The sequence below is a fragment of the Equus przewalskii genome, chromosome 13 (genome assembly GCF_037783145.1).
Source record: "Equus przewalskii isolate Varuska chromosome 13, EquPr2, whole genome shotgun sequence".
Taxonomy (NCBI): domain Eukaryota; kingdom Metazoa; phylum Chordata; class Mammalia; order Perissodactyla; family Equidae; genus Equus; species Equus przewalskii.
The window spans coordinates 26,968,065-26,988,160 of record NC_091843.1 but is presented as its reverse complement, the minus strand read 5'-3'; the positions used below and the strand labels follow the sequence as shown (position 1 = coordinate 26,988,160).

Sequence of the window (20,096 nt, the reverse complement as noted above, 5' to 3'; positions counted from 1 at the left end):
GTCAGAGCTGCTCAGACAAGAAATGGGCAGCCACAAGGGTGAGTGAGGTCCTGTCCCTGGAGGTGGGCGAGCAGGGCCCAACAACCACTTTGGGCGTGTAGTCAAGGAGATGCCCGACCTCAGACACCCCTCCAATCCCAAGACGCATGAGCTAACTTGGGTTCCCCAGTCAACTTCCTCCTGGGACGAGGCTGTGCAGCTCCCATTCTGAGCGCTGTCCGTGCCCACACTCTGCTAAGGCCTCTACGTGTGTCACGTCATTGAATCCTCATGACAGCCTGGTGGGGTGGCCACCATTGTTAACCCCATTTCCCAGATGGAGAAGCAGAGGCTTAGAGACACCAAATGTCCCAGAGTCCCATAGCCAGAGACTGGCAGAGGCAGGATTCAGACCCGGATTGGTCCATCTCCCAACCCTTGGCACTTAAACCAGACCATCCATCAGTAAGAATGTCAGAGGAGGAGGGTTCTTATAGGTCACTCAGTCTCATGGTACAGGTGGGGAAACTGAGGAACAGAGAGGGCAGTGAGTCAGCCAAGGTCACATGACAAAACAGTGTCAGAGCTGGACCCAGATGCCCCTAGTCTTAACCTGGGGCCCTGGTTTCTTGGGGCCTGTGCTCAGAGCTGCCTCCTCATGCTAGGAGCTGGCACGAGTATAAAGGACTGACCCATGGGCCTCTGGGTGCCCCGCATCCCATCCACCCTGCCTTCTGCAAGTCCTCTTCTCACATTAAATGCCCTAAGGCAGCTGTGGGGAAGAAAAGACAGTAAAGGGGCCCACAAGGTGGGTTTTCCACCCCTAACTCATATCACTCCCTGGTTCACACCCGCTGACGGCTCTGAGCCTATGGGATGGGGCCCAACCCCTCAGACCCCCTGCCCCCACCTGCCTCCTCTTGCAGGCACCAATATGTCCGAAACTCACCCTGGTCTTCCCCTACCTGCCTCTTTGCACACGTCGCCCTCTTCCCCAGAGAGATCCTTTCCATGAGTCTCAACTCCTTTGCCACACCTCCCATCCTCCAAGCCTGTCCCACCCATCCAAGCCACCTTCTCCAAGCAGCCTCCCCTCCCCGACAGCCGGAAAAGATCCCTACACTTCTGGCCCCCAACAGCCCTCTGGCCTGGCCCTCTCAGCATCTGATCCCACTGGGCGCCATCTCGTGTAGGGAGGCAGCTAGGCCATGTGGCAGAGGCCATGGGCTTGGGCAGGGGAGGCGCCTGGGACCCTTGGGCATATCCTTCAACCTTGCTTAGCCTCAGTTTCCCCTTGTAAATTGCTGACTGCCACAGTCCCTGCCTCTGGGTAAAATAAGATGATTCCAAGTTTCCCATAATGGTTAAAAACACAGCGTTTTAAAAACCAGCCTCTGCCGTTGACCCACTGTAGACTAGGATAACTGTCTCAACCTCTCAGGACCTCAGCTTCCAACTCTGGAAAATGGGGTTAGTGATGTTGCCTACATGCCGCGGTTGTGGAGGGCGTTAGGAAGATGTAGGCAACACGCTTCATAAAAATGTCCCTGAAATTGCTACCACTGATTGAGCACTCAAAGTGACAGGTGGCACACTAAATGTCAACATGCAATAAATGGCAGCTTTGATTAATAATAATATTAAATAATGAAGACGATGATGGTCAGGCCTTGCTCCTCCACTGGACTGCCTGCTGCCTGAGGTGAGACAGGCCTGGCCCGGTGACGCCCTCTCTGTGTGCCTGGAAGCCCCCAGTTGGGGCAGGATCCCATGTCGCTGTACTCCTGGAATCCCCATGGCATCTTCTCCTCTGTAATCCACGCCCTCACTTTGCTGGCTATTTGATCATGGCTGCCTCCTGCACTGGACCGTGAACCCTATGATGGCAAAGCCGCAGAGGCTCCTAGTTTCGGCTCACCAAGCACCCAGCCACTCACGTTGGCACACAGTAGGTGCCCACCGAAGAGCTGTTGGCTGAATGACTGACAGAATGAGCAGGTGTTTGGGGACTGAAGGGTGGATCCGCTCAGCCTGGGGGCGTGGTCCCAGGATTGGGCTCCCTCGTGCCTGGCTGCCCCTTGCCCTGCACAGACTCACCTGCTTGTACTTGTACAAAAGCAACAACAGCAGCAGCAGCAGCAAGGCCATGATGGACATGCAGGTGACCAGCACCGGTGTGAACAGGGGCTCGTCCGGGGGCTGCATGCTGGCTCCTGGGAGGGGCAGGCAGAGGAGTGAGTGGCACAGTGGGCCTTGAGACCCCTGCCCCCACTGAGACCAGGCCGGGGCACTGCCTGGAACACAGTAGGTGCTCAATAAATGCTTGTTGACTGAACAAAGCGTCCTCTCACCAGGAAGCCCCCAGAGCCTTCCAGAGCCTCCCCCAGCCTGGGGCAGGGAGGACAGCCTGTCCAGCTCTGCTCAGGCCCAGCCTCAAACCTGCCCAGAGTCACAGCCTCGGTGGCTGGGGGAGCCCCTCAGGTCACGCAGCCCCACCCCTGCCAGGGCAGGGAGCCTCTGCAGAGCCTGGCCTAGTGCCCGCCATGGCTTGCCCACCCCTCAGTGACGGGGCTCATCACCTCCACCTCTGGGCAGCTTGGACGTGAAGGCCTCCTGGAGGTCAGACTGATGCCTGCCTTCCCAGTGGTATACACAGCCCTTCCAAGGGTCTGGAAGCTGGGCTCCTGGGGCCTGGGCCCTCTTCCCGGATCAGTAACCCCAGCTCTCTCGATATGTTCTGAAGGGCAGTCTCCATCACCTTGCCCAGAGCAACAGCGTGGTCTGAGGCCAGATCTCTTGTCTGCCACTTAAGAGGTATGTGACATCGAACCTGTGACTTCTCCCTGAGCCTCAGGTTCACCATCTCCCAAGTGGGAAGGAACATGGTACTAACCTCTCAGGGTTGTGCGAGGTCGTTGAGACAATGCCTGGCGCAGTGCAAGCGCTCAATAAATGTTGGCTTCGTTATTTTTAACATACGACCACCAGCAGCGAGACTGAGAGCAGCCACAGGTGGCTAGCTGTGGGGTCGGCCAGGGCAGCAGCTGCTCCAAGGCCAGCTGCTCGGGCACCTGGGGGGCTGCTTCTGAGCCAGGCAGAGGCTCCCGCCCCGTGCTCTCTGGGCCCTGGGAGACTTGCTGGGACCTGGCACACAGTGGGTGTTGAAACCTGCTTGTCAGAGGCTGGAGGGTGCACGGGCCTCTCAGAATCAGAGCACTAACCCATATGGAGCCTTTGCACAGCACAGAGAGAGGCGTCCCTTCCCCTGGACAGCCAGCTTGCGTTACTGCCCAGGATGGACACCAGCCCCGCTCTTGGACAGTGGCCCCGAATGGATAGGACGGTGTCTCTGGCAGGAAGGGAGTCTGGGAGGGATGCAGAAGGCCATCAAGGCTGGCCCTGGGGTGGGGATGGACCGTGTTCACTCATCATTGCCTGTCTCCCTTACCAGACTCTAAGCTCCGTGGAGGTACTGCTCCCCTGCACCTGGCATACAGTAGATGCCAAATACACACTTGTGAATGAATGAATGAGTTAAAGTGCAGGCATATGAGCAGAGAGGCCCAATGCGGCCATGCTTGCCTCAGGCTGCATTCTTCTCTGGACCTCAAATCTGCTTCCGCTCCTCTCTCTTCCCACTACTGCAGTCCCACCAGTTCTAGACTCCTCTGTCTTGCTACTTCAGGAGACCTTTGGCCAGAAGGGGCGAGGAGTTGGACCCAGAGAGGTAGAACTCAGTATGGCTCCACTTTGGGACTCCGGCCCTGGCTCCCTGGGGGTGGGGCAGGTTCCGGGCCCCTCCCATCCTGGCCTGGCGAGGAGGGGCAAAGACTCACCCACAGAGATGGACCAGAAGGCCTGGGAGCTGTTCCCCATGCTGTTGTGGGCCCTGCACTGATACGTCCTGTTGTATTCCAAGGTCCCAACAGCCAGCTGGCTCTGGACAGTCACTTTGTGGAAGGGCTCCTGGCTCAGGACCTCAGGGTGTGAGTCCTCCAAGACCAACACTTGGGCATCATCACATCTGGGAAGAGCAGAGCGTGGCTTGGAGTTTTGGGGTGCCCAGCCTCTGCCCCAGCCCCTCAGCCCGGGTGAGGAAAGTAAGCAGAGCCCACTTACCTTTCAGTGCGGCCTCCGCACTGCAGCCATGTCACATTAGGTTGGGGGTACCCAGAGGCCACACAGAGCAGGGCCTCGGAGCCATTGATAAGGGCTCTCGACACCGTTACCTCTGGGGGGTCTGAGGAGAGAAGGAGGAGCAGACGAGGGAGGGATCAGCCCCAGAGGCCCCACGTCCCCTCACCTGACCACCTCGCACTGATGCTGCTCGCCCCCAACCCCCAACCTCTCCCAGCTGGTCTCTCCAGGAGCCCCAGGACCCCAACTCCAGCTCCTGCACTCACATCGCAGGGTAAGTTCAAAGGTCAGGGTTTCCTCGCCTTTGGCGTTTCTGGCCAGGAATGAGTAGCGGCCGGCCTCAGAGGACTTCAGGCGAGGCAGGGAGAGGGTGGAGCTGTACCTGCGTGCGAGGAGAGGGTGTCCAAGGTGAGGCCCAGCCCTGACAGCCCCCACCACTGAGCTCAGATAACCACCCTAACGTGCTTTGTTTGATTTTCGGTAAAGTGTCCAGGGCACAAAGGCCTTGGCTGAGCCAGGTTCCCAGGCTGGGTGCCACCGACACCTGGGAAAATCACCAACCCAACTTCCTTAACTGGTCCTCTCATCTGTAAAGTGGTTTGGTTCTGTGGTTTAGTAGACGTGATGTCGGTACGGTGCTGACACTGGGAGGCACGTCACGGGCACCACCGAATGTACCTACTTCCACCACCACCCCGGGCTCAGCCATGCCTGCGGCAAACGCCAGCGCCCCCGTCAACTGTCATCCCTGAAACTCTGCCCCTGCCAAGAGGGACTGTGAGAGGGGCGAGGGGGAGGATGCAGCCGTGGGGCTACAGGGACCAGGGTTCAAGCCCCAGTGCTGCCATTTCTTAGCTGTGTGACCTTAGACAAGTTCTTAAACTCTCTGATCCTTCGCTCCCTTTCCACGGTGGGTGATGCTTATGGTAGGTAATTCACAGACGTGGCCTGAGGATTAAAGAGCTATGTATTCAGAGGGTCACTTTCGGCACTCAGGTTCACGGTGCCCTTTATGACAGAAAAGGACTGGAAACAAGTGCAAACCACGAAAGCTACCCTCAGCTGATTCCACGCAATTTTTGGTGTTATTCTTTTGTTAAGCTCGATTTGATAATTTGTCCATAATGAACATGTATTGTTTAGGTAATAAATAAGTTTTTAAAAAATAAATTTCAGCAAATTAGCAGCTCTTCTTTGGGAGATGTCTGCGGCCGCTCCTTTAAAACCCGTGGTGCTCACAGGTCAGTCTCACGCAGCCAGACCTCTGGCGTATGGAACCCCTCTGCACGTGTCAGTTCTTGGCATAAGTAACGTTTACTTCTTAAACTGAAAGAATTTAACATTTTTGGATGACTCAAAGTCACCCTTCTGGACACACCCACGCCATGAGCTAAGTTCGGTGGCTGTTTAGTGCCCGGGCTTGTCTGCCCTGGGATGAGTGGACCCAGACCACTACGTTCAAGGGGATCTCCCTGGTTCCTCTCCACAATGTCCCTGTTGCTTATGGACTCCTGAAACCTGCGCGTGGACCAGCCCCCTCCCAAGCATCTGCACACTCCAGATTCGGAACTTCTGCTTTGGATGAGGGGAAGCTAGAAATGCTGGCCAGAAAGGACGCCAGGGGAACCGGGGGGAACAAGAGGAGGACAAGGGAACATCCTTGTTGATTCTAACAGTTGACAAGGAAGCGCCCAGGAGTCAATGAGGTCTGGGCTTCGGGAGCTAGAAAAAGAACCCCAGAGAGCGCGGGCATTAGAACATGCACAAGGGACTATCAAGCCCAGGATGGCAAACAGGTCTCCTCTCATGAGCCAGTAAGGATGGAAGTACTGCCTGGAGCCTGTGTTGAGAAGGACTCTGGGGCTGCATCTAAACTCTGCAGGAAGGTGGCTTAGGGATATCTGTCATGAGTGTGGAGGGCAGCTATCACACACGCCCCACGTATTTGCTGTCCTTGATCGAGCTGTACTCTCTCATTCAAATAGAACAGGGTAAAGAAATGATTATTCTAACGTCTTTTCCTGTTAAAGAGGTATCCATGTTCCTCGTAGGGAGGAAACGCTCTAATTTAGACAACTACCTGGTTAGGCTACTCTGGATGGGAAAGTAAAATCCTAAGGACATAGTTCATAAGGAGAGAGGAAAAAAGATTTCTAAAATGTTGTGCACGTGGGATGAGCAGGATTCTGGGAGCGGAGAGATGGGAGAAGAGAGGGTGTAGAGTCGGACAGCCCTTTTGAGAAGAGTTTTGAGCCTTTAGGAGAAGAGTGGCTAGTGAGAAATTCTCATGGGTGGGTGACCTCAGGCCTTAAAAGAGCTTCTGATGTATCTGCATTGGGTGATGTTAATTCCCTCTTCCCCCAAACCTGTGTATGTGCAGACGCCCTGTGCGATCACTGTACAGAGTACGTCTAGGAGTGGAAATCACTAGGATTGTCTTCTGCACTTGGATTAGCCATGAAAGAGGGGAATGGAGCAGACTGAGAGTTCTTAGATGACCTTGAGAATGTACACCCCCAAGACGTCGCAGAATTGTTGAGGAGGCCGTTGGATCTCCCGAGGATGTGGGACAGATGGGTATGCAAATTTGATCTAAGTCTTAAACACAGATGACTGATATTGAGGTTCTACATGGTCAAAGAAAGTGAGACCAGAAAGGGGAAGGGGCTCGCTCCAGGTCACACAGCAAGGTTGAGACACGGCCTGAGGGTCCTGACGTCTGGCTGAAGCCTTCCCCCTCTGGCTGTGGGGCTGTGCAGACGGGAGCTGATCAGTGGTACCTGTATGTGTCCTCGACAGTCGTAAAAGTGAGCTTGGGTGGGTGGTCAGAGAAGGGTCCCCAGTAGGTCCAGTTGAAACCTTGTAGGCCTGGGTAGGCCTCCACCTTGACTTTGAGGTTGAGCTTCTCACCCACGGTCACCTCCTGGAGGAGGTTCTGCTCAGAGGTCAGGTTCAAGTAGGCACTCTCTGGGAAGGAGAACACACAGAGATCTGGCATTAATGGGAAAATGTCTTGGTTGGTGGGTTCGTTTGGTCATCTATCCATTGACCCAGTCACTCAGCTGGACCCTCCCTGGGTGCCTACCGTGTGCCAGGCACACAGTCCCCACCCTAACCAAGACTTGCCCTCTGATGTCTCCCTTCCCACCACCCGCCACAAAGCCCAAGGCTCCCAGCTCTTCTCACTGAGTCCCTGGGAGAACTTGGGTAAATTCCCATCCTTGCTGTCTCCACCTCCTTATTCACATAATGAAGAGGTTGAATATATCTGAGATGTGGTAACTTTTTGAAAACTATTTTAGCAGCAAAAAAAAAAATAATCTGTTGTTTTTTTCGCGCACCCCCACCCATTTCCCCTTCTGGTAAAAGTTCAGTCAATGCAGCTTCCACATCCAACTCTAAAGTGGGCATGTGACCCAGGTCAGCCAAGCATGGTAATCTGTTCCCTTTGGACCAGTGATTGGTTTGGGGTAGGCACATGAGTCCATCAGTCCATGACACTCATTTCCATGATTTTTGTTGGAACTCTGGGAAAAGAGAAGCACTTGTTCTACTGGGGTTGCCAAGCCTGCTGCTGCTAGGGGTCCCACAAGAAAAATGTAGAGCTGAGTGGTGAAAAGTAACTGACTCTTGTCCACATAATCTGAACACCTAGATCCAACTGTACCTGAAGCTCATATCTATGGGCTTTTTAGCTACAAGGCCAATAAAATCCTCTTTTGATTAAGCCAGTTTGATTTGGTTTCTTTTATCTGTACCTGAAAGAATCCTGACTAGTTTCTTCTAATTAAATCTTGCATGAATTAAAAACAAACTGCTCTGGTTGAATCTCAGGCAAAGGAGTTGTGGTAAGGACTCCCATTCACTCAGCCTCTCACAGAAGCCCCTAAAATGCCTTCTTAAAACCTGAAGGGTTTGCAAAAAGCCCTGGACTAGATGATCTCTAAAAGTTCCTCTCTTTACTCAATTCTAGGAAATCTAAAATTCCCTCTTCTGCCCTGTGATATGCCTGCTCAAAAGCCTCCTATGGCTCCCCATTGCCTCCACTATTCAGCCTGACAATTAAGGCTCTTCTCAATCCAGTCTCCCTATGCCTATCCAGCCATCTCCCCTTTTCCTACAAACACACACACACACACACAACGCTCCACCCATCTGGGTCTCCTAATGTCCCCTGAACACACCACAATCATTCCATTGGACTTTGTGCTCAAGCCATTTCCTCCACCAGGAACCCTGTCTTCTTCCTCTCTTCGGTTTAGACTCTCATCCTTCAAGACTCATCCCCACCAGGGAGTCTCCACCCACCGCTCCAGGCTGTAGGGAGCTCTCCCTCCTCTGGACTCCTGTTGCCCTTCTAGATGACACATTCATTGGGCACCACGTCTACACTCCTTCATGCATCTGGTTCTCCCTTCAGATAACTGTCCTCTCTCTCCAACTAGTTTGTGAGCTATTAGGGCAGGCTTTTGTCTTCTTCTTCTCTCTCTCCTCGTAGCCATCCGTCTATCTATCCATCCCTCCATCCATCCATCCATTTAAACTCCAACCACTTCCCACCACCTCCACCATTCCCACCCTTAAAAAGCCACCGTCACTTTTAGCTTGGACTATTGCAGTAGCCTCCTAACTCGTCCTTCTGCTTCTGTCTTTGTCTCCCTACAGAGAGTCCTCAACAAAGCACCAGAAAACCGTGTTAAATCTTGTTACTTCCAAGTCATCTTGTGTCGCTCCTTCACCTAAAGCCTCCAGTGGCACCCCATCTCTCTCAAGAGGAAAAGCCCAGGCCTACAGTAGCATACAGGGCCCTCCCCAGCTGCCTCTCTGACCTCCTCTTGTGCCACTCCTCCTCTCGTGTTCCACCCCAGCCACACTGGCCGGCTTGCTCCTTGCACGTGGCAAGCACAGGCCGGCCTTCAGAACACAGCTGGCCCCCTGCCGGAGCTCTCTTCCCCAGAGAGCTGCACGGCTTACTCCTTCACCGACTCCAAGCCTTTGCTCCAACGTCAGCTTTTCAGTGACATCCTCCTTGATGATCACTCCATTCTAAACTGCAAGCCCTATAGAATTGGCTTGGTTTTTAATAACTTATTCTGCTCATTTCTTGTCTTCTCTCATCTAGAGCACAAACGTCATGTGGGCAGGGGTTTTTGTCTCTCTTTCACCGGCAGCTGTATTCTGAGCATCTGGAACAGTGTCTGGCCAGAAGAGTGAAGGAACACAAACATTTGCTGAGTGACGACTGTGTGCCTGTGCTAGAAAACAGACGGGATTAGAACCCGTAACTGGGGGACAGCTCATGCGCTCCTCTCCCCACAAAGCTCCCAGCCGAGCTCGCATCCCTGGCAAGCCCAGCGCATTGCTGGTGCTGTCAGGGTGGTGCCTCTCCTGCTTCCCCCCTCACTCCCGTCTGTCTCCCATAACAATGAACACACGAGGTGTGGCCAGACCAGAATAACTCAGAGCCGTCCCACCCTGAAGGAACTCCCCTCTGGATTCCCAGCCCAGTGACAGCCACCGCCTCCCACCCAGTCATGTTCTCCTTCACCCCTTCATCCCAGCAGCCACCAAGTCTTGTCCATTGTCTCTCCTAAATGGCTTTGGATAACAGACTCTTCTGGCCCCACCATGATCCAGTGCCCTCTGTCATCTCCAGCCTGGACCACCGCATCCACTGCCCTGGCGGTTCCCCAGCCTCCAGTCTCCCATCCAGCCCACACGGGGCATTACTCTGAGCCTTCTCAGGTTACATCTCCTCCTGGCGTGTACTCTGGGTCAGGCCCTGATCTGGCTACTGCATATCTGCAGATACACATGCTCATGTAATTCTCACAGCAAACCTATGAGGCAGTTACTGTTAGTATCCCCACTTTGCAGATGGGGAAACGGAGGCACAGAGAGGTTAAGCAACCTGCTAGTCATTGGTGGAGCCAGGTGGAAATGTTGCCGGGGAGTGTGGGCTCCTGACCACCACACAGTGCCCTCTCTGTGCAATCTGATCTCATCACTCTCCTCTAGAACCTTCGATGGCTGCCCAGCAGAATACAAACCAAACTACCCACCCACTTAAAGTCTCCTCTACCCTCTAGACTCTGCCTCCATCTCTGCTCCCCGTGGCCACTCCTCACACCAATCCACATCCCTGCTGTTGTCAACTTCTTTTGATGTCTCAAATTCTCTTTGCTCTCTTTGCCTTCGGGCTTTGCGTATGCTGTTCCCTCTGCCAAAAATGCTGTTCCCCTTCCTTTCCCACCCTTCTGCCTGGCAAACCCACCTTCATTCTTCCTGTCCCAGTTTAGATGCGCCTGCATCCAAGCCTGCATTGGGGGACCCACTCGGTGTTCCCAGGACACCCCGCTCTTCCCCCATGATCACACTGTTGGGCATTGTCTGTTTACATGTCCGTGCGATGTGAGTGTCCCAGGCAGGAAGGAGTGAATGAATGCGTGAATAGTGAAGTCCAGTAGGGAGCTACTGGACACTGATTCCAAAACAGAACAAAATGACGCTAAACCGAAATGCAGCAATGGAGGGAGAGAGGGCTTCTGGAGGAGGACCCGGGGGCGCTGCCAGAGGCGTGGCTCCCTAGCCGGGGCCAGGATGAAGGCATTCTAGCGAGGCTGTTCTTCAGTGTCTCCTCTGCCATCAGCTCCCTCCTTCTCAATCCCCTCATGCTCCTCCCTCCCCAGGCTCCCCGCCCACCCTCCCCCACCACCCGGATGCTCACCTACCACCCGGAAGACCATGGAGGAGGAGCGGACGCCCTGGGCATTGGTGGCCACGCAGGAGTAGCTGCCGGCATCTTGGAAGCCCACGTGACCGAGGCTGAGGGTCAGGACTTTGTGGTAACGGTTATCACGGAAGTCGGATTGTTGAGAGATTGTGAGCTGCAGCCAGAAGGATGGAAATGTTGTACCAAGGTTGTTTAGGGATTGGAAAGGTCTGGGTTCAAATACTCAGCCTTTAAGGATTATTATTTGCTTTTCCTTGGACGAGAGACTGAACTCCGAGCCTCAGTTTCTTCATCTGTAAAATGGGACTAATACTGGCCCTGTTCCCCCAGGGCTGCCATGGAGAGTAAATGAGAGTGTGTGCAGATGGCATGGGGCTGCGCCCAGCACACAGCAGCCACCGTGGAGGGGAGGGGTTCTTAGAAGCAGCCTAATGCCGTTCCCTCCTGGGAATGCTCTCTTCCTCCCTCTCTCCCAAGTCTTTCTGAAATTGCCCTAATATCCCTGGGCTTCGAAGGTGGCCTAGGAACCCCTTGTGAAGTCAGAAGTGAGCTGATGTCTGGCTCTTGTCTATAGGCTGGGGCAAAGGTCATGAGTCTACCCCCCTCATGACCTTTGCCCCACCCATACCCACAAGATTCAGTGGCATGGGGCTGAGTGCTGGTGATGAGATCTTGGGTGAGTCCACTGCCCTCTCCAGGTCTGGGCCATGCCCTCAGCCCAGAGAGCCGGCTTGTGGTGGGGCTGGGGGCTTCAGCCTGCAGGACCTGGTGTGCTGGGAGGATGGGCAGACCTCACCCTGCTGTCTCCCCATGGACTGACCTTGGTGTCTTCATGTTGGAGGAAGACGTCAAAGTTGACATCAACGTCACTGGCTGAGCACACGATCTGGGCAGTTTCCCCTTGAATCCGCACCAGCTCTGCAGGCTCCAGTGTCAAGGTTGGGGGCCCTGGGACAACTAAGGCCAGGGGAAGAGACCTATGAACACCCAGATCCCTGCCGTGGTCCGGGGTACTAGCCAGGACCCCCACCACATTCGCATCCCAAATCCTGAGAGGCAGCCTCGATGCCTCAATTTCCCCCCAGCAAGTCCTGTCTCCTAAATAGACCTTGAAAAGTCCACTTGCTTCAATCACCACCACCTCTCCCTGGTCCCCCCACCATTCTCTGCTCTGATCTCCTGCGACAGCCACCTGGGAGGTCTCCCGCCTCCCCTGTGACCCCTCCACAACTCAGACCCCTCACGGCAGCCAGAGCGAGCTCTTACGAGTGTAGGGTGGATCAGGCCTCTCGCCTGCACCAATATTCAGTGGCTTCCCGGCACTCAGAATACAAGCCAAAGTCCTTCCCACAACCCCGGGCCCTGTTACTGACCGCCCAACCACCTGCCGGCCTCCGCTCAGCGCATGGTGGCCGCACTGGCCTCCTGCCCCACCGCAGGGCCCTGCACCAGCCCTTCCCTCCTGGAACGATCCCATCCCATGCTTTGAATGGGTGCCTGTTCTCGTCCTTCACATCTTTAGCTCCAACATTCCTCAGAGAGGCCTTCTCTGCATGGTTTAGCTGGAGCAGCCTCCCCGCCACTCACATATCCAGCTTTCTCCAGCTTGGTTTCTTGTTCATCACGACTGGTGTCTTATTTACTTCCTCTCTAGTCTGTCTCCCCAGCAAACGGCAATTCCCTGAAGGCAATATCCCCAGCAGCGAGCCCAGAGCCTGACACATGGTGGGCATTGAATTAATATTTGTGGCTGCTGCTGTTCTTGAAAGATAATCTAATCCAGTTTCCCAAGGTCAAGAGATGCTGCGGGACCCACTCAAGGTCACCGAGGGGGTCATGGCAGAACTAGGGCCCGAGGCCCTTGGCTCCCAGCCACCCCGGGGCTGTGCAAGGTGAGATGCAGGGAGAGAACCCTGATGGCCTCTTTCGCCCACATAATGGGGCCCTTTGACTTCCTGGACAGAGTTAGTGGCCTCAGAGCCCAGGGCTTTGGGCCGGCCACACCACCCTGACCCGGCCCTCATTACAAGGACCTGATTCCCGTCTCAAGCCCGAGTTCTGAGCCTGGGGCCCTGCTTACTCACCCCAGTCCTTCCAGAAACCAGACTCGTGTCCACCAGCCCGGCAGAGGCAAGGGGGAAAAGGGGTGAGACTTCGCCACCATTGTCGCCCCCACAGTCTGAGCTGTCCCACGCTCCCACCACCACCTCCCTGTCCTTTGGCTCCCTGCTCCTCCTCCATGTGCCCAGTGCCCAACACTGGGCTGGCACTGAGCAGGGAATCCACATCTGAGGTCATGGGAGAGCTTCGGGCCGTCTTTCTGCTCCTGGAAGATTCAGAACCTGTTGCCACCTCCTGACTTTGCACCTGCAGTTTCTTCTGCTGAAGCAGATCTTTGCCGGCCACCTCCTTCTCATCATTTGCATCTCAGCTCAAATAAAATGTCATTCTCTCAGTGAGGCTCCCCTCCCCCCACCCCCCATGCTCTCTCTTCCATCACCTTATTCAATGATTTTCAAGGCGTGTCTCGTGGGCTGAGACAATGTCGCCCACCGAGTTATCGTCTTGCATGTAGTCTGTCTCCCTGCGCCCAGCACACCCTCTTGCTTTGCCCCAGTAAGTGCCCCACAGATGACTATGGCACCATCGGAAGGAAGAAATGAAAGAGGAGGGATGGCCAGTTACTGCCCATCAGTCCGGGGCCCCAGCCACCACTCGTACAGCTGTCAGCTCTCTGTCCCTGCCCTCCAGGCCTGGCTTGCCCCACCCTGCGCCACGCACCTTTCTGCACTTTAAGCCGGATGCTGATCGACGTCGCCGTCCTGCCGTCTACCCGAGCACTGCATTGGTAGTCCTGGCTCTCAATGAACTTGGCCTTGTGGATGGTGAAGCCGTGCCATAGTGAGAAGGAGTAGCTGGTTTGGCGCAAGACAGGCCGGCCGCGCACCCGCATCAGCGAGACGCCAGCCTCCAGCGCCGGGTCGGTGAGCAGGCAAGGCAGTAGTGCATCCTGACCCTCCAGCACTGTCACTTCCTCGGCCAGAACCTTCCAGGGCCGAACAGGGTCTAGGGTGGAGGGGGATACAGAGTTACAACTGCCCTCCCTCCACCAGGCCGAGCAGTCCCTGGACTTGGGTGACAGAGAGGCTCAGAGACACTGATTATTTGCCTGAAGTCACATAAAACTAAGGAAGCTCAGGTGATGCCTGGGGCTCTGGAACCAGGTCCAGCCACACTACTTGATGCTGTGTGACCTTTTGCAAATGACTCAACCTCTCTGAGCCTCTGGGAAATGGGCATAATCATAGAATCTACCTCACAGAGTTATTGTAAAGACTACATTAAATTAGAAGTACTGCCGCAGGTCCTCGTTCATGGCACGCACTCAGTAAATGTAGAGCTGTTTCATTATGATTGCTAATATTAGGGCCCAGCCCTCCTGCCCATTCCTGGTGGGACCTGCTGGGCCAAGCCTCCTGGGAGTGGGCTCAGAGTCCTCACCTTTGACAAAGAGGTGGATGGTGGCGCTGCCCCCCAGGGGGTCTCCAGGCTCCGTGCAGCGATAGGTCCCCGTGTTTTGGAAGGTGGCATTATTCGTGGTCAGGATGCTGCCGGGGGCATCTGGGTCCAGGGTCCAAGATGGGGAGATGGGGCCATCCCATTCCACGCTGCCGTTGCCCACACATCGCAGGGTCACCCTTGTTCCTGGCTCCACAATCAGCTCAGGGCCACTGGGCTGTATCACTGGGACCCCCTGACCTGGTGATGGGGGGTGGCAGACATAAGAACGGCCTGAGGGGACTCCCTGGGGCCATTCCTTGCCTCTGAGATGGGTGGTGTCCTGCCAGGGGTGGTGCTGGTGCCGGGGTTCAGCTGTGACTTGCGGGATCCCCCTAAACAAGTCTCTGCCCCTCTCTGGTCATTTGCTCAGCCTCCAACCCCAAACCTGCTGGGGGATGGACTGTTGTCTCTGATGTTCAGCAGGCCCCTCCCCTGAGAAAGGGGGGCTGGCAGGTTTCTCATCCTCCCACCCAGCTGCTGTCCCAGGGGGGTCCCCGGCCTCCTGCCTCAGTCTTCCCGGCTGTGATTGCATCAGTCTCCCCAGGAGTGGACTCCTTCAGCCCTGGGTCCAAAATGGGCTACTTCCCTGGTGGTGAGCCCGGGGTCTGGCTCAAAGCAGGGAGCTCAAACAAGCAAAGGAAGAAACACATGACTGGAATGGCCATGGCAAAGTCCTCCGACTCAATTCATATGGGGAAGAAGGAAAGAGGTGTCGGATCTTAGCCTAGCAGAGCTAGAAAGTTCCAAGAGTCTTCTGTTCTGCTGCCTCCCACCATTGGACATCTGGTCTGTAGCACAGTGGGATGGTTCGGAAGCTCTGTGCCTCAGTTTCCCCACCTCTAAAGTGGGGACAAAAGTTGTACCCATTTATTGGGATGTCAGGAGGTTTAAATGCATAGGAAGCCTTTACAACATCACCTGTCACCAAACAAATACTCAATAAGGGTTAGCCATTATATTTATTACCCAGTCTACCCCCAGCAGCCCACCTCGACACCCCAGGACTGCTGTGTTTACTGGGGAGCCAATCTCTTTTAAGGAAAATTTTCTTGAAGGAGAAAGGAGAACTTGAAACCCCTATCGGGCCCTCCGGGAAGAAGGCCCGTTGCCTCTGCAGTGTCAGCATTTTTCCAGGGCCTAAAATAGGGCAACGGGGGGAAGTGAGAGCTGATTCAGGGCCTCGGAGGGGCTGCCAGGCGCCCCCGGCCTGCGCGGGAGGAAACACATTGCTGGCGCCAGGCCTGGCCCGGGTTTCCGCTCAGCCTGTGGCCCTTCTCCCAGGGATGTTCTCGCTTCTGCTTCCAGGCCTCCTGGCTACCGTCCCCTCTCCAGGAGAGAGACTCCTAGAGAGGGAGTGCCACCTGCTGGGCACTGACCACCCTGGGCTGTGAGGCCTGGCTCTGCCTCTGGCCGCTGGGTGCCCCTGGTGAGTCCAACCCCTCTACTCTGGCCCCTTCTGTTCCCAGTGATGGGAGGCAGACATTGCAGCCCCCAGGGCATTGGGTGAATTTGGGGCTTCTCCATTGTCCTGCACAAAGTCTCTTTAAATGGCTATTTCCACCACCCCCTGCAACCCCCCAGAGACCCGAGAATTGGAGAGATCTTCTCTGTCAAATGATTTCAGGGAGGTTAGATTTGTGTTTCGATTTTGTCCCCATCAGAGTCGTGCAGCCTGTCTGCTCGACCTTCTGATCCACACGAAGGGCTCAGTGAACTGGTGAACACTGCCTCGCCCGAGGTCGCAGCCCCCGTGCCGCGTGACCATAGGGAGAGGGCACACGTCATTTCTAGCAGGCTCCTGGCAACTCTCAGCTGAGCTGGCGCTGCCGGATTACAGCTGCAGGAACGCAGGGCCCAGGCTGGGGTTTATTGCAGGGAAGCGCTTGGACTGTGGGGTCACACCCACAGGTGTCTGAAACCTGGTTCTCCCTCACTAGCTGGGTAGCTTGCTTAACCTCGCTGACTCTCAGGCTACTCTTCCATCCCCTGGGAGCAATCCAAGGCCCACCTCTCAGAGGTCTTGGGAGGATGCAGTGAGCGGATGCCCAGCCCCTGGCTCCGCCGGCTGCTCCTGCCCTGGGTTCCTGCTTCAATTGCTTATGTTTCTAACCTCCTTTCTGGTGCTGGCACTCTGATATCCAAAGCTTTTAACCGTTAAAGGTCACAGTCAATGACTGTGACATCCCGTGGTCTCTGATTCTGCGATTCCTGCCGTGTTCTGCTTCTGCACCCGCTGTTCTCGCAGGCGCCTGCTCCCCTCCCCTCCCCAGCCTTGTCCCTCCAGCCCCTGCCCTGGCCTCCTGGAAGTGTAGTCAGAGAGAGGCGTCTGTCCTGTCGTTTGCCCAGATATTCACGCAGGACACGACTGACATCCTCAACTTCCGCCCCCACTTCCTCCTGCTGGCCTGACTGGTGGGAAGGGGCAGCCGTGCTCAGGCTCCATCCTCCTGGGTTGGCAGCTGCGGTTTGGCCAGCACCGACCAAGGCTCTCTTCTGCTTCCTGTCCAGTCTTCACTCTCTCATCTCAGCTCCCCAATTCTCCCCGCGCCCCAAACGTCCTCACCCCCTCCCGCTTCCCTAACAGACCCCTCCAACATCAGCTCCCGGGATACGCCCCAGCCTCCACTCTTCTCCCTCTGCACACACCCTGCACACCAAGGTCTGGCATGCAGCCGCCTCCTCAGCGCAGGGTCTGCGGGAGAAGTGAGCCTCCCGTCTACTGTCGAGCTGACAGCTCAGGTTTCCAGCCTGCTGCCCCATCTCTTCTTCCTTCTGGGGCTGGACGCTGGAGAGCCCCTCCTCCCCCAGCAATGCCTCACAGGCAGGCTGTGGGCATGAGCACAAGACAAGGCAGTTTTAACCCATGGAACTCTCTGGGGTGAGGGGAATAGTCTCTATCTTAAGCGAGATGGTGGGTACACAAACAAATGCACTTATCAAACCTCGTCAAACGTACACTTAAGAATCTGTGCTTTCTACTGTATGTAAATTACATCTCAATAAAAAAGAACAGACACTCAAGCCCAGTGGGAATGACTGGGCCAGACAAAGACCTTCAGTGGGCCTTTTCCTCGTCAGGGACGAGACGCACCTGCATCCCAGAGTCCTGCAGCCCCAGGACTGTGGACGGGCCAGAGCTGAGGCTACCCTCCAACCCCAGCCCCACCCCCACCCTCCCTCAAGTTCCCTCCAAATAAGTGTGAGAGAAAATGCAACACGTTTGTTGGGCCAACAGCAGCCATGAGCCAAGCACCCAGCCCCTCACACCCAGTTAGGCACCCTCCTGGATGGAGATTCTGTATCTCTGTGGCTGCCAGAGGGATGGAGTTGGGGTGGGGTCTGCCACAGAGCTCCCTGTCCTGAGGACCCGCAGCCTGTGTCTGGGAGGGCTCTGGCCCAGGAGACCCTTGCTATCCTCCCCCCAGATCTGCCTTGGGCTCTATACTCTCTCCTCTGCCCAGGCCAGAGAAGCTAACCTCTCATCTTTCCTTCCCACCCCTTACTCAAGCCTCCCAAGGCAGGACCAGTGCCCCTTCAGGCCTTTCCAAGTCAGGTCCTGCCTACAGTCAGCGAGTCACAGGCTGGCAGAGCTGGGACAGCCATCAGGGGCTCTCTAGGTCCTCCCTACTCAGTATACATCTGGACCACAAGCTTTGGAGCTTGTTAGAAAATGCAGAATCTGAGGTCGCACCTGAGACCCACTGAGTCGGAATCTGCATTGTAACAAGGTCCCGTAATTTGCACGCACATAAAATATGAAAAGCACTGCTTTGGTCCAGTCCATCACCATCCCCAACATCTACCATTGACTAGATGTGGACATTGAAGCCCCGAGAGCCCCAGGAACTTGTCTAGGACACACAGTGAGATCCGCAGCCCTGCCCGGGCTGGTTCCATCCCGCCCACACTCTCTTTTCTCTTTTCCCTTCATTGCCTCTCCAAAGTAGATACCTATAAACCTGTAGTCCAGGCTGGGGAGATGGAAGCACAAAGCGGGGACTTTCAGTGATGGGCAGAGGTTCACAGAGTCCTTCCACAGTGGCCCTCACTGTCACATCTCCCAAGCCGCGCTCCACACCCCCCAAGCCCCGAGGGAAGAGTTCCGCTCTTACCATGCCAAGCGGTGGCCACCAGCAGGACCAGCAGAGCCCCCAGGCCCATGGCCTCAGTGGGGAGGCGGCAGGCTGAGGCAGGGCTGAGGGGCGGTCAGCGCTCTGAGCTCCCTGCTGCCAGCTCCACAGGGACCAGGACCACAGGACGCACGTTCCTCTCTGCTGCACTGGCTGCCTGTCTTGTTTTCCTCTTCCTCCTCCTCCTCCTTGGGTTGATCCTCTTCTTCCCCTTTTAGCTAGGCAAGGCAACCACAGAGTTTGGAAATCTTGGGTCTCTAGAAGAAAACAAAGCCATGACCCCCAGAGGGAGGGGCTAGAGTCTGGGGCAGGGCCAGCCTGAGCCTGGGGGAGCTGGCAAAGTTTGGGGCCCTTCTGTAGCTACCTCCAAGGGGCCCTGGGAGGAGAGACAGTCAGTTAATCAGCAGCACAAATGGGGGTCTTCAGAGGGGCCAGGTGGCTCTGGCTAAGCTGAAAAGGAAGTCGGATTGGTCTGGGAGAGCCTGCTGACAGTAGCAAGAGCTTCCATTAACGGGACACTCACCAGTCAAGCCCTTTACATTCACTGCCTCCTTTGGTTCCCACAAAAATTTTATGTGGTGGGTACTGTTATCATCCCCATTTCACAGACGGGAAAACTGAGGTCCAGAGAGATCAAATGCCTTAAGCTTGCCCACGGTTACGTGGCTAGCAAACAGTGGACGTGGCATTAGGATCCAGGCAGCCTCGTTGTAGAACTGCCTTTTCGTGGATTAATTCAGTTTGTTTATTTATTTATTTTTACAAAGAATCTAATTGTACTGCTATATTTCTTAAGAAAAATAGAAAGTGTTCCTCCGCCTCCTCCTTTCCTGGAGGCAATTGCTTTTACCAGTTTTAGTTGATTCTCTTAGAATTTTCTTTCTTATTTCTGTCAAGATGATTGTAAAATTATTTCTTGAAGCTAAAAACTCCCAATATAACATGGATCCAGGAAAATGGTTATTTTTCCATGTACTCAGGTGGAAATAATATATATATATATATTTTTTTTTCAGGAAAGTGTTTTGAACCTTTAGTAATCATGAATACCAATCAGAACTAACTCAAGAAGAAATAGAAAATCTAAATAGACCTATAAATAGCAAAGACATTGAATCAGTAATTAAAAACCCCCAACAAAGGACCAGATAGCTTCACTGGTCTACCGAACATTTAAAGAAGAATTAACTCCAATCCTTCTCAAACTCATTCAAAGAATAGAAGATGAGGAAACACTTCTCAACTCATCCTATGAGGCCAGCATTACCTTGATACCAACAGCAGACGAGAACATCACAAGAAAAGAAAACTACAGACCAATATCCCTTATGAATACAGATGCAAATGTCCCCAACAAAATACTAGCAAACCAAATACAACAGCATATTCAAATGATTATACACCATGACCAAGTGAGATTTATCCCAGGAATGCAAAGATGGTTCAACGCATGAAAATCAATCTAATATATCACATCAATAGAACAACAAGAAAAAAACCCACATGATCATCTCAATGGATGCAGAAAAAGCCTTTGACAAAATCTGACATGCTTT

The 20,096-nt window shown here is 54.6% G+C and overlaps 1 protein-coding gene across 1 annotated transcript in view; it reads right to left on the bottom strand.

Annotated features, from left to right (window-relative positions):
• Window positions 1–18,812, bottom strand: part of CSF1R (colony stimulating factor 1 receptor) — a 29,834-nt gene extending 11,022 nt beyond the window's left edge. The window contains exons 1-10 of the mRNA XM_070569185.1: window positions 18,523–18,812; window positions 14,351–14,608; window positions 13,631–13,915; window positions 11,670–11,806; window positions 10,844–11,003; window positions 6,897–7,083; window positions 4,383–4,498; window positions 4,099–4,219; window positions 3,816–4,003; window positions 2,077–2,192 (exon numbers count right to left, since the gene is read on the bottom strand). Of these exons, the coding sequence (XP_070425286.1) occupies window positions 2,077–2,192; window positions 3,816–4,003; window positions 4,099–4,219; window positions 4,383–4,498; window positions 6,897–7,083; window positions 10,844–11,003; window positions 11,670–11,806; window positions 13,631–13,915; window positions 14,351–14,608; window positions 18,523–18,571 (1,617 nt within the window). The 5' untranslated portion in view covers window positions 18,572–18,812. The remainder of the gene's footprint in view (window positions 1–2,076; window positions 2,193–3,815; window positions 4,004–4,098; window positions 4,220–4,382; window positions 4,499–6,896; window positions 7,084–10,843; window positions 11,004–11,669; window positions 11,807–13,630; window positions 13,916–14,350; window positions 14,609–18,522) is intronic.
• Window positions 18,813–20,096: the final 1,284 nt, after the last annotated feature.